The 14,667-nt window shown below is 42.4% G+C and overlaps 1 protein-coding gene across 2 annotated transcripts in view; it reads right to left on the bottom strand.

Moving 5' to 3' along the window:
• The window catches only part of arhgap42a (Rho GTPase activating protein 42a), a 381,038-nt gene that overhangs the window by 189,343 nt on the left and 177,028 nt on the right, over positions 1-14,667 (bottom strand). The window contains exon 3 of one of the 2 annotated variants that reach the window (XM_043698407.2): positions 10,040-10,101. The exons of the other annotated variant lie outside the window; for it this stretch is intronic. Within the exon in view, the coding sequence (XP_043554342.1) occupies positions 10,040-10,101 (62 nt within the window). The remainder of the gene's footprint in view (positions 1-10,039; positions 10,102-14,667) is intronic. 2 annotated transcript variants of the gene reach the window in all.

Here is a 14,667-nt window from a genome sequence, read left to right as displayed (position 1 = left end):
TGATTCTAGTTTTGCTGGAGTTCCTTGATGCACAGAGTGGCGTAGCGGGAGTGTGCTGGGCCCATAACCCAGAGGTCGATGGATCAAAGCAATCCTCTGCTATCCGCTCAATGTCCCCTTTAGCAGCCTTCCCAAATAACGGTGCTCGGTTGTTTCCGTTGCCTTTGGTCTTATGAGGAAAGGCTGAGAGACTTGGGTCTGTTCTCATTGGAAAGAAGGAGGCTAAGAGGGGATTTGATAGAGACATACAAGATGATCAGAGGATTAGATAGGGCAGACAGTGAAAGTCTTTTTCCTAGGATGATGACATCAGCTTGTACGAGGGGGCGTAACTATAAGTTGAGGGGTGATAGATTTAAGACAGATGTCAGAGGCAGGTTCCTTACTCAGAGTGTGGTAAGGGCGTGGAATGCCCTACCTGCTAATGTAGTCAACTCAGCCACATTAGGGAGATTTAAACAATCATTGGATAAGCACATGGATGATGATGGGATAGTGTAAGGGGATGGGCTTAGATCAGTTCACAGGTCAGCGCAACATCGAGGGCCAAAGGGCCTGTTCTGCGCTGTATTGTTCTATGTTCTATACTTGCTTGTAACAGATAGAATTGAATAGGACACAAGGTGGTATTATTAGTAATTAATCAGACAAATGGATTAACATACAATATTTTGAAACATATATCCAAAGTGTATACTTTGGCTGCTTATCATGGAACTTATTATTCCTTTGCAAAATTTCAATAATTGGCTAAGTTAACCATGTCCAGACACCCGACAGCCTTGTATGGCTGGGACTGATCTTATGCATGTAATTTGTACTGTGCAGGTTTTCTGTGCTCACTGTGTTTGTGGGCAAAAAGATCCATTTCAGTGAATCACACTGCATTTTCTATGTTCTATGCCACACTCTGTTGAATGCAACTTTGATGTCAAAGGCTGTTACTCTCACGTTACCTCTGGAATTCAGTCTTATGTCAGCATTTGAAGGCTGCTCAGAGGTCAGGAACTGAGTGGTGCTGACAGAACACAAACTCAGCATCACTGGGCAGGTTATTGCTGAGCAGGTGCTGCTTGATAGGACTATTGATGAAACCATCCACCACTTTATGATGATTGAATGTAAACCAAATGGGGCAGTAATTACAGGTTGGATTTGTCCTGCTTTTTGTATACAGGATATACCTGGGCAATTTTCCACATTAACAGGGAGAGGCCAGCGCTGTGTCTATACTAGAAGAGCTCAGTTAGGGCAATGACAAATTCTGGAGCATGAGTCTTCAGTACTATTGCAGAATCTTGCCAGAGCCCATAGCCTTTGCAGTATCCAGCGTCTCTACCATTTCTTGATGTCACGTGGAGTGAATCGAATTGGCTGAACACCGATATCTGTAATGCTGGGCTTCCCTTGCCAACATTTAACCTGAAGCAGTGAGACTTCATGGGGTCTGCAGTCAACGTTGAGGACTCCCAGGGCAACTCCCTCCCTACTGTATACCACTGTGCCGCCACGTCTGCTGGGTCTGTCCTGCCAGTGGGACAGGATATATCCAGGGATGGTGATGGTGGTGTCTGAGATGTTGTCTATAAGGTATGATTCCATAAGTATGACTATATCAAGCTGTTTGCCTGACCATTCCATGAGATCGCACTCGTCCCCTTTTATTAGTAAAAAGGACTTTACAGGATCGAAAGGGCTGTTTCTGCCATTGTCTTTTCTGGTGTTAGGTTGGTGTGAGGTGGTCTGTTCAGTTTCAATTCTTTGAGAATTCTTGGCAATTGATACAACTGAATTGCTTGCTGGGTCATTTCAGAGGGCAACTGAGAATCAACCAATTGCAGTCAGCCCAAAGTCACATGGAGGCCAAAACAGGTAAGGATGGCAGATTTCCTTCCCTGAAGGATATTAGCTAACTAGATGGATTTTTCCGACAATTCAAATTTCACCACTTGCCATGGTGAGACTTGAACCCGGGTCCCCAAAACATTGGCTGAGTTTCTGGATTAATAAGTGATAATACCACTAGGCCATCATCTCTCCTGAGCTGCAACTTAGTTAACGCGGTTTGCATTCATTTACATTCATACAAATGTATTCTCTGATTTTAAAAAAATCTTAATTACACTTATTAAAAATGTAATAAGTCTCTCTTTTTAAAGTACTAGCCTCTTCATCTGTGACCCAGAATTTACAAGTGACCTTCATGCCAGGTCACTATTGCAACATTTCATTCCGTAATCCATCAGTGACAAATTCACATCACAATTTTCTGCAAATATAATTAAAATTTGTTGCAGTGTGCACAGAGAGGGGTTGGGAACAATGTAGTCTATGTATGACATGATATGTTTAATATAGGACCGAAGAACAATTATGCCCATATTCGCAGTTATAATGATAACAAAATATCAACATTTGCCATCATTAGATTTCGAAACTGGCAGCAAGGTCTGATATCTATATGTACTTAGTTAAATGCAGAAATCCAGACAACCCCCATGAATCTCTGCTTCCCCAACAGGGTGCACTGTTGAAGTTGCAACACTAAAACACTCGAGAGCAGACTATTGCACACTTAAATAATGTTTTACTGCCGATACTACTCCAGAGGAGCTGTGGTTTTATCATAAAGTAATCAAAGCACAGGAGGTGTTCTTTTGACCCATGATATCCATGCTCAGTCTTTGTCAAAGTAAGTTGGCTTGTTCCATTTTCCTGCCCTTGCCCCTGAACCGTACACGTATTTATCCCTAAGATATTTTCCCTTTTGAAGATCATATTGAACATATATCCAACAAACTCACAAAAAGTACTTCTGGGTCACAACCACTCACTTCACACAAATGTGTTGCCTCATGACATCATTTTATTATTGACAAGCATTTTAAATCTTTGCCCTCTGATTTATGACTCCGCTGCCAACAGGAACATTTTCTTTTCTAGCCCCCTGCATTTATATGTTTGGTACTTGTTATAAAGTCCTTGTCAAATGCTTTTAAAGAGTCGGCAAAGGAACCTGTCTATGATCCTCCATTTTGTCATCTTAAGATTTGATCTGCTATCGCAACTACAGAATAAAGAAATATGATCACTCCTTTTACCACTGGCTTTTTTCTGTGATCCTGAAACAATTCTACACTGTAACTCTGTATTCCATATTTCCACACAGTTCAAATTAATTATCTGTTTGAAGTATTTAGGATTTTAAATCAGTTTGCAGGTATCATATCATCCAATATTGTCATTACATTTAACACAAGAGTTCCTACTAGTCAAAATGATTAACTTGATTTTATTTTTAAATGCAGATAGTTTTGCTGTATGGAGTTTTAAACTGCACAAAACAACTGAACATCTCGCACCTCTGCCCTCAAACTCCACTGTAACAAGGACAGAACCCACCTGGTCCTCACTGTCCACCCTACCAACCTTCGCATTAACCGCATCATCCAACGACATTTCCACCACTTCCAAACAGACCCCACCACCAGGGATATATTTCCCACCCCACCCCTTTCCGCAAAGACTGTTCCTTCCATGACTACCTGGTCAGGTCCATGCCTCCCAACAACCCACCCTCCCATCCTGGCACCCTCCCCTGCCACTGCAGGAATTGCAAACCCTGCGCCCACACCTCCTCCCTCACCTCTATCCAAGGCCCCAAAGGAGCCTTCCACATCCATCAAAGTTTTACCTGCACATCCACCAATATCATTTATTGTATCCGTTGCTCCCGATGCGGTCTCCTCTACATTGGGGAGACTGGACACCTCCAAGCAGAGCGCTTTAGGGAACATCTCCGGGACACCTGCACCAATCAACCCCACCGCCCTGTGGCCCAACATTTCAACTCCCCCTCCCACTCTGCCGAGGACATGCAGGCCCTGGGCCGCCTCTACCGTCGCTCCCTCACCACCAGACGCCTGGAGGAAGAATGCCTTGTCTTCCGCCTCGGAACACTTCAACCCCAGGACATCAATGTGGATTTCACCAGTTTCCTCATTTCCCCTCCCCCCACCTCACCCAAGCTCCATCCTTCCAGCTCAGTACTGTCCTCATGACCTGTCCTACCTGCCTATCTTCCTTCCCACCTATCCACTCCACCTTCCTCTCTGACCTATCACCTCCATCACCACCCCCATTCACCTATTGTACACTTTGCTACCTTCTCACCAGCCCCCAATTTATCTCTCCACCCTGAAGGCTCCCTGCCTCTATTCCTGATGAAGTGCGTTTGCCCAAAACGTCGATTTTCCTTCTCCTCGGATGCTGCCTGAACTGCTGTGCTTTTCCAGCACCACTCTAACCTAGACTCTAGTTTCCAGCATCTGCAGTCATCACTTTTGCCTACCTGAACTGTGCTAATGTCAAGTCTTTAGGAGAAAGTGAGGACTGCAGATGCTGGAGATCAGAGTCGAGAGCGTGGTGCTGGAAAGACACAGGTCAGGCAGCATCCGAGGAATCCTGATGAAGGGTTTATACCCGAAATCTCGATTCTCCGGCTCCTCGGATGCTGCCTGACCAGCTGTGTCTTTTCAGCACCAGACTCTCGACACTAGTGTCAAGTCTTTCGCAAGTATTCAAAATACTTTGCTTTTTGAAGTTTTCAGTTATGTTAACTGTTTTATTAATTTACATCCTGAAGATGAGTATATTTCGGAGGGATTGTCCAGGGAAACAATACAGGTAGAAATTAGAAATAAGAAAGGAATGATCAGCTTGACGGGATTGTAGCATAGATTCCCCCCTCTCCCAATAGTCATGGGGAATTGAGGAGCAAATATGTTAAGAGATCTCAGGCATATACAAGAATAATAATAGGATTGTGACTATAGGGGATTTTAATGTTCAAAACTGGGATCGCCATAGTGTTAAAGGCTTGGATGATGAAAGATGAATCAAATATGTTCAAGAAAATTTTCTTGATCAATATGTAAATGTACAGACTAGTGAAGGAGCAAAACCTGAAGTAAAAGGCAAAGCAAGTGACTGAAGTGTTAATAGAGGAACACTTTGGGACTAGTGATCATAATCCAATTAATTTTAAAATAGTTATGAGAAAAGTATAAACCTTTCATAAAAGTTAAAGTTCCTAATTGGAGTCAGGCACATTTCAATGGTATTTGATTTTTTTTTTGATTTATGAGACAAGAACATTCAAAAGTTGATTGAATAGACTATTCACAGTAAAGGGATGACGGAGAAATGGTGGTTTTCAAAAGTATGATAATGAGAATTCAGAGGCATGACATTCCAGTTAGAGTGAAGAGTAAGGCTGGTAAGAGTAGGGACATTGGATAATTAAAAGTTATTGAGGCTCTAGACACGAATAAGAAAGAATCATATAATTGATATAGGCAACGAGGATCAAATTAGTCTCTTGAAGAGTGTAAAGAGTATTGGGGCATTGTTAAGTGAGAAATTAGGAGGACAAAGTGAGGATATGAGATCATTTTGACAGATGAGGTTAAGTATAACCCAAGAAGATTCTATAAGTTCATTAACAGCAAAAGAGCAACCACAGAGATAATAAGGCTACTTAAAAAAAATGGAGAAAGTCGCCTGTGTGTTGAACCTCAGGAGATGGAAGAGATATTAAATGAATATTTTGAAACAGCATCAGGAACACCAATGCTGGACACAAGGCTGGCTCAAGAAGAGAGACAGGCTACTTTGGGGATGAAGTTTGGTGTAAGAACCATGGGTATGGCTCTGCATGGGTAAAAGGCGTGGTTGACAGGAGGTCAGGTCCAGTGATGCATAAAGTTCTGATATGCGCAACAGTTCTGACCAAGCACGTGGACCATATGAAAGCAGAACATGTGCGAACGGTCTGGCAGGAAAACACACTCAGCTTTTTGACAGCCTTTCCAACTGTTCTGGAACCCATGGGCTCTCATCTCCATCAGGCATTGACGAGAACTCAACATCTGAGATAGATATGGTGGCTGCCGTTGCCTCAACACCTTTGATTGGAGGTGCCAGTGTTGGACTGGGTGGACAAGGTCAGAAGTCAGAGAATATCAGGTTATAGTCCAACAGGTTTATTTGAAATCACAAGCTTGTGGAGCATTGCCCTTCATCAGGTGAAGTCATTTCAATTGATGAAGGGGCAATGCTCTAAAAGGTTGTGATTTCAAATAAACCTGTTGCACTATAACCTGGTGTCGTCTGACTTCTGACCTTATCAATGCCTTTGCCACCTGAAGAGGAGAATGAATTTCTCCCAAGATGCTCCAGGTGCAAGAGGTAAGCTACCGTGTATTATATGTAGCCCGTATCATACACAGAGTTGAAGTAACCTGACCCGATGCTCAAACGTTCCAAGAAGAGCTATATTTAAAAAAACACCCCTATGTCCTCGGACTCACGGGGGGAGAGATGTAATGATTGTAATTAGGTCAGTCAGGTAGATGTCATAGAATATAAGTTCCCTTGAACAATTTAGGTCCAGTGGGACTCCAGTCTCATTTGCTGTTTCAAGTCAACATATCAGCAGCAACTGCAATAGCTTGCCGGCCCTGATCCCAAAGAAAATTTTCATTGTTTGGCCTAGGCTAGACTTTGTCTTAGGGTTTTGCTGTGGGCTGACCTACAGTCCCTCTGTTCAGGATATGTTCTGAGTGAGGCTATGCAATTGCCTTTACTTCAAATGGTATTCCCCAAGCTCAGTTCGACCGGCGAGGGTGTCCACTTGTCAGTGCTTTCCAATGACAAAGCTACTTGTAGTGCCTAAAATAGAAATTGCTGGAAAAGCTCAGCAGGTAGGGCAACATCTGCAGCAGACAGAAATTAGTGTTAATGTTTCGGGTCAAGTGACCCTTCCTCAGAATCCTTTCTCAAAGCTAGTCGTAAAGCCTGTTTGAAGTCCAGTTGGACTTCAGCTGGTAGGTGCTTTTGCATGATGATGTCATTAATCCCACATACTAACGGTCTCTCGACATCCCATTAAGAGTTAAAGCAAAGTCACGTGCCTCTACCAGTCACCTTAAGCTAGCCAAAAATCTCAATATGGATTCCTCTGGTTCTCAAATTACTGAGTAAAACCAATAGTGCCTCAAAATATGAGGCGGCTTGGGATTGTAAGCTTCTTACCATAAATCTATCAACCTTTGAAAGGTTTTACTATCTGGTGCCGCAGATAATATACGATAAAGTTGTGAGTCCCCAAGCTGTCAGGAGAATAACTCGTTGCTTTTCATCTGCTCTGAAAAAAATATCATATTGTTTCCACATACTGCACTCAAGTCTTTGATAGCAGGATCAACCAAGTCAAGCTTCCCAAATAATAACAGCATGACGCCAGAAATGTTTACCCCAGTTCAAAAACAACAATTGCTAGTAAATTGCTTCAGGCACGTGCTTTTCTCTTATCGCCACTGAAATAACTTCACAGAGGTCAATGTTCAGTCACCAAGTCACCCTTTATTTACACATAGAGAGTCCCTGACACTGATCCAGCTTCCTCAAAGCCAGCTCTTAAGAGTGAACAGACCCTCTGACCTCACTATTTTTTTTCCTTTTATTTTAAGGGCAATGCTGTGTGATCAGACATCCCTATTTATATCTATGAGCCAGGTTTCTCTAATTGGATCAGAATAAAGGAACTCATATTCTATGTGGTCCACCTGGCCGACCTCATTACAATCACTATTTACTTCACATTAGGTTTTACTGTGGAGAAAGAAATGAAGGCTAGAGAACTCGGAGAAAATAAACATTGATGTTTTGAAAACAGTTCACAACTCAGAAGAGAAAGTGCTGGAGGTCCTAGAAAACATAAAGGTGGATAAATCTCTGGGACCTGATCAAGTGCATCCCAGGGAGTTATAGGAAGTTAAGGAAGAAATTATTGATTAGAAATATTTGTGTCATCAATAACCACAGGTGAGGTGCTGGAGGACTTGAGGGTGGCTACTGTTGTGCCTTTGTGTGAGAAAGGCTGTAAGGAGAAGCCTGGGAACTATAGACCTGTAAGCCTTCTTTCAGTGGTAGGTAAGTTGTTGGAGGTGATAGGAAAGATAGGATTTACATGCATTTGGAGAGACAAGGACTGATTAGGGACGGTCAGCATGGCTTTGTGCCATCGAAATAGAGTCTCACAAACTTGATTGAGCTTTTTGAGGAAGTAACCAAAAAGATTAATGAGGGCAGAGTGATCAACGTTATTTACGTGGACTTTACTAAAGCCTTTGACAAGGTTCCGCACGGTAGACTAATTACTAAAGTTAGATCACATGGGATTCAGGGTGAGCTTGCCAATTGGATATAAAATTAGCTTGATGGTGGGAGACAGAGGGTGGTGGTGGAGAGTTGTTTGTTGGACTGGAGGCCTGTGACCAGCGGGGTTCCACAGGGATTGGTAGTGGATCCACTTTTATTTGTCATTTATAGAAATTATTTTCATAAGAAAGTAAGAGGCATGGTTAGTACGTTTGCAGAGTACACCAAAACGGGTGGCATGGTGGACAGTGAATAAGGTTATCTAAGGTTACAGACAATACAAAGATTGGTGGAGTTGCAGATAGGGAGGACGATTGTCAGAGGATAGAGCAAGATATAGATCTGTTAGAGGCATGGGCAGAAAAATGGGAGATGGAGTTTAATCCAGATAAATGTGAGGTGATGCATTTTGGAGGTCAAGTACAGATGGAAATTATATAATAAATAGCAGAACCCTCAGGAGTACTGATATGCAGAGAGATCTGGGTGTGCAGGTTCAGAGATCACTGAAGGTGACAGCACAGGTAGATAAGGTAACAAAAAAGGCCTACTGCTTGCTTGCCTTCTTTGGAAGGGGCATTGAGTAGAAGGGTAGGCAAGTTATGCTGCAGATTTATAGAACTTTAGTTGGGAACAGATTTGGAATACTGAATACCGTTCTGGTCACCACATGACCAGATGTTGGGGTTAGTGGATGTTGGAATGTGCATGTCAATCGGCTAATGCTATCTGAAGACCTCTTTTGAGATACGTGGCACAGGTAAAACCATACTTGGCTCTGTCTGTCTGGACTTGGTTAGGATCTCACTCATAAGTATATCAGTGACACTGAGCTGAAATATTGACTTGGGACATTAGCATGGTGTCACCCACAGCTGCTCCAGCTAGGAAAGACTGGATTCCCTCCCACAGCCAGTCTTCCAATAAAGGGCATCAGCATTTGCACAACTATTGCTTGACCTGGACCAGATCTGGAACTGAAACGTTCCAGATCAGTTGCTGTTGCCTCAAGCCTGGCAATTGTTTCAAAGTAGCTGAGAGGGTGGTTGTTTTCTGTAAACATTTCAAAATTTGCACTGAATAGAATGTCTCTGAACTTCTGGGAAACAGCTATCTCAAAGCTAAGTTTGTTGCATAATAAATACGGATAAACCTATCCCATCAAGTCTAGTCATGTTTGGACCTCATAAAATTTGAGTTCTCTAAATGAGGCTGTTAATCTGGTCTAATCAGGGAGCCCTGGCTGACAGATATAAACAGGAGTGTCAGAGATTCTGTTCACGCTGAGATCGGGCTCTGAGTGTGTTGGATCAATGTCAAGGATTCTCTATATGTAAATAAGGGGTGACTTGGTGACAGGATACCAGCCTCGATGGAGTTATTTCAGTCCTGATCGGAGAAACTCTTCTTTACACTTTGTGCTTATTCTCCATCCTCAAACATCTTTCTACTCATTTGTCCACCATTTTAATAAATATAAAAATGAACAGAATAATTATGGCACTGAATAATAAACTATCAAAACTATAAATAGCCAAACAATCCATCAATTTTGTGCCGGGTACCTTTCTCAACATGAGCTATGCAATCTAATCCTGTTCTTTGACATGCTATTGATTTACCTTCTTTTTCAAAGAACACCTAAATTTACAGCAATGTGGGTGTACCTCCAGCAAATGGACTGCTCAAAATGGACAGTTCAAAAGATGACTAATTGCTCATTTCTCAAGGACAAGTAGGGATGGTCAAAAATGCGGCCCCAGCCAGTGATGCCTCCATCCCATGAATGGATAGAAAAAGAAGAGATTTTTCTTACCAATCGTCTTCGCTCTTCTTCAACAGTATGAAGAAGTTGTGCAAATTCTTTGAAGGACTGTGCTGGAAAAAAAAACATATTAAGTAAAGTAAGTCACATCTCTCATAACTTTTAATCCACAATTCATGACTGCAATGAATTGTTTTGAAGATGTGCTTAAAATTAGTCTCAGGGCATTTTATAAATGTCCTAACATTATATTGGCAACAACAGCAGAAATTTCTGCAAAAGCTCAGCAAGTCTGGCAGCATCTATGGAGAGAAATCAGAGTTAACATTTCAGGTCCAGTGACCCTTCCTCAGTTCAGATGGTAGTTGGGAAAATGTGGGTTTTTTATGCAGAAGATAAGGTGGGGGGAGGGGATAAAGAGTAAATAATAATAATAGGTGGTGATAGAGCCTACTGAGAGAGAAAAACAGCCAGACAGACAAAGGAGTGGATAACGATTTGAATGTGATGTGGCTGTGGGAATGCGTTTTAGCAAATACCTGATCAAACACCAGGTGCAACAGCAAAATTAATGTCAATGGACAAGAAAAACTGTGGAAGGGAAATCCCAAGAAAGATTCACCAGACCTGAAACGTTAACTCGGACTTCTCTTTGCAGATGCTGCCAGACCTGCTGAGCTTGGCAATATGACGACGCACTGCTTTCTCCAGCTGTCGCAGGTGTAGGTACACCAAAGGGTTCCAGGGATTTAGAGTCAATAACAATAGTAATATCTGTCCAAGTCAGGATGGGATGTGCCTTGGAGGGAAGCTAGTATATAGTGATGTGCCTTGTGCACTTGTTCTTTTAGTCAAGAGTGTGCTGCTGGAAAAGCACAGCAGGTCAGGCAGTATCCAAGAAGCAGTAGAATCAACGTTTCGGGCATAAGCCCTTCATCAGGAATGGCCTAAACGTCGATTCTCCTGCTCCTTGGATGCTGCCTGACCTGCTGTGTTTTTCCAGCACCACACTCTCGACTCTGATCTCCAAAATCTGCTCTGCAGTCCTCATTTTCTCTGTTTTGTTTTTAGTCAGTAGATGTCTTTGTTTGCAAGGTGTCATGAAGGACACTCAACAATTTGCTGCAGTGCATCCTGCACTTGGTGCACACTCCAACCACAATGTGCTGAAGCTAAAGAGTGTGACTATTTAAGGTGACAATTTGCATGGTTTAGATTGGAAGAGATCAAGCTATGCTTTATATGTGGAAAAGCTATAAGTACATCTCAGTAATGGCTACTAAATCAAACGTATTTGCACAATTAGTCTGTCTTATAATAATGTAGATAGTACATATTTAATTTTTACAATTTTACACTAGAGAGCCTTAATCATAAGTGCCCCATCATCATAATTAAACTATGTAATCCTGCTTATCACAATGTACTTAATTTTAGCCAAATCAATACACTGTTCTAGCTACAAGTAACAATTAAATGAAATTAAATAATTCTACAAATTAAAACTCTCAATCTCTCTGAAATTCCTTTTTACAAATATCCAGAAAGACTTCACTCTTCTTTTCAGAATTATAAATTCAGCCTTACTTGAAACCTCCCTCCCTCCCTCTTATTTGCATAAAGTCCTATACACCACAATTCACCAAGATACTGGTCTTAATTCAGTTTCGGTAAGTCTGTTCTCAATGGAACCCACCCGCTGTCTGCTTAATACGGTACAAGTACCCCATGTAACTCTTGTAACCATAAGTATGAATCTTTGAACATGCTTGCATTGATGTCAATTTTTGGATGGCTCAGTTAGCTATACAGTTTGGGCTGTGAGCAAGACAGTGAAAAGCTAGTCAGACCTAGAGAGAAACCAGCAGATCTGCAGCAGCCATTATCTCTCTCATTTTTCTGCTGAAACCACTTAAAACCTGAAGAAAACCAACTTATTATTTCTTCAGCAGATGATGCAAGTTGTGAAATTGGATAAGCTAAAGCCTTTTCATAAGTGAACCCACTGCTCTGTGTCTCCCCAAACCACTGGACACATTCAGAAAAGGAAGATAAATCTTCAGATCAGCGAGATCTTGTGAACAAAGTCATGGCAAAGAAGTTGGTGGCAGATGATCTGAACCTGATCGCCACTATCATCGACCACCTGAAGAGCCGTGACCTTTTTGATGAGTTCCCCAGAGACTGCCTAGCTGATGGTGACACCAAGGTGAGAGGGGAGGCTCTGATCCACAGAGAAGGTGGGAGAGGATTCCTATGCACCAGAGAAAGAGAGAAAACAAAAGGAAATGCCTCAGGGTCCAGAGACAGAGAGCAGGAGAGGCAGGAAGCGTCTGGGCCAATGAACAAGAGAGAAAAGAACACAAGCTGGAGGCCTCTGGTTCGTCCAGAGAGGGAGGAGGTGCCTGATCCAAAGAGAGGGTAGGAAGGGATGCCTCTATTCTAAAGAGAGCAAGCGAGGATGTCTCTGGTCCACACAGAGAAAACAAGAAGGGATGCCTCTAATCTAGGGACAGCGAGAGGGAGTGACTCTGGCCCAGAGACAGGGAGAGCATGCGTGCAAGGCGAGATACCTCTGGTCTAGACAGAGAGAATGCGAGTGGGAGAAAGGCTGCCTCTAGTCCACAGAGAGTGAGCTATGTGGCATGTTACTCATGTAGGGAGAGGGTGCAAAAGAGCCTCCAGTCCAGAGAGCAGGAGGGGATGTCTCTGCTTCAGAGAGAGGGAGCGAGAAAGGCAGAAGGTCCAGAGAGAGAAAGAGAGAAAGAGGAGAGCTAGTTCTAGTTAAGAGAGAGAGAGAGTGGGCAGGAGAGGGTGCATCTGTAGAGAGTGAGAGTGCATGAAAGGGGATGCATCTGGGCAAGAGAGAGAAAATGGGCCAGGGGAACGCTTTACTAGAAGGGGACAGAGAGAGATGGAGAAGTTTTCTGCCCCAGAGAGAGGGTGTGTGTGTGTGTCAGTGTGTGTATAGTTGGAGCACATGTCCAAAGAAAGCTTGTCTGCTTGCCCAAACCAACATAAGCTTCTCCACGCTCCATCCCATTCATATGTTTGTATGATTGGTGCTGACCATAGGCTAAGGTTCTTCATGTGAGCAAAGTTTATTTGGAATGAGCAATGACAGAGTTGAGAGCAATTACTAATGACCAGCAACTTAGGAGAAAATGATCAAGAATTGAAAATCGCTCGTGGACCAATGTACTGAGCAGGATGGTATGAAAGTGGAAATTTAAGTATCTATATTCAGTCACATAGCTTGTGACAGCAAACTGACAACTGTAATGCTATTTGTTTAAACTTCACAGGTTAAGTATAAATAGTTTTGGACTACTGTCAATGACTTGGAATGTACTAATCCAGTCGGGAGTTCAGCTGACACTTACTGTGTATTAAGTGAAATGTGGAGATGGAGGGGTGACCTTTTAGAGGTTTATAAAACATGAGGGGCATAGATAAAGTCAATAGCAAAGGTCTTTTTCCCTAGGGTAGAGGAGCTTAAAACCAGAGGGCATATTTTTAAGATTTAAAAGGGGGCTAAGGGACAACGGTTTCACACAAAGGGTGGTTTGTATGTGGAGCGAACTGCCAGAGGAAGTGGTCGATGCAGGTACAGTTATAATATTTTAAGGCATCTAGACAGGTATATGAATAGGAAAGGTTTCGAGGGATATGGGCCAAATGCAGACAAATGGGACTAGTTTAGTTTGGGGAAACTTGATTGGCATGGACGAGTTGGACCAAATAGTCTGTACCGTGCTGTATGACTCTATATAAATTGTTTTCCTCATTTTATCTCTGCCCAGTTTCTTTCTCCCTGTTTATGTTCGTCTTTCTGTGTATTTGCAAGGGGGAGTTTCAGAGAGTTTGAGAGTTTTAATTTGCAAACTTATTTAATTTCATTTAATTTTTAACTGCAGCTAGAATCTAATGGCCTGTAGTAAAATCTCATTCCAAGCTTTCCATCAACTTAAATCTGAAAATCTTGGTTGCTTGGGGATAGTGTGTATTTCTTTTAAAAACTTTAATTTTTGTTACATCTCCAGGAACAGCAGGGCTTGCTTTCTTGTGCGTTACCCCAGTGAGTTGTTACAAATCTCCCAAATGGTGCAAATGCTTCAGATCGCTTGAATAGTCATTTTATCAACCCTCATCTTAATATATTTATATACAGAAGAAGGGTCACTGGACGTGAAACATTCACTCTGATTTCTCTCAACAGATGTTGTCAAACCTGTTGAGTTTCTCCAGCAATGTCTACTTTCATTTCAGATGTCCAACATCTGCAGTCCTTTTGTTTTGTTGGGTGTTTGCGGAGTCTTGGATAGTTAGGAGGGAAGCTACAAAATGGCAAGTGTTACACCTTCTGTGATTCCATAGGAAGGTGACATAGTGGAGTGAAGTGGTAGTGTGAGGGAGGAATGGACCAAGGTGATGCACAAGGAATAGTTTCTACAGAATGCTGACAAAATGTGGGAGAGAAGGTGAACATGTGTTTGAAGAAGGTGGCATCCTGCTAGAGGTGCAGAAATGGAGGAAGATAATTATTTGAATGTGGAGGCTTATGGAGTAGAAAGTGAGGACAAGGGGAATCCAATCACTGTTCTGGGAGGGAGAATAAAGGCAGAAGATTGAGAAATGAGTCTGCCATGGTTGAAGACACTGTCAGCTACAGTGGTCAT

Source organism: Chiloscyllium plagiosum, unplaced genomic scaffold (genome assembly GCF_037043375.1).
Source record: "Chiloscyllium plagiosum isolate Xiang-an unplaced genomic scaffold, Cpla_swu_hap1 HiC_scaffold_6, whole genome shotgun sequence".
NCBI lineage: Eukaryota > Metazoa > Chordata > Chondrichthyes > Orectolobiformes > Hemiscylliidae > Chiloscyllium > Chiloscyllium plagiosum.
This window is presented reverse-complemented; position numbering and strand designations above follow the sequence as displayed.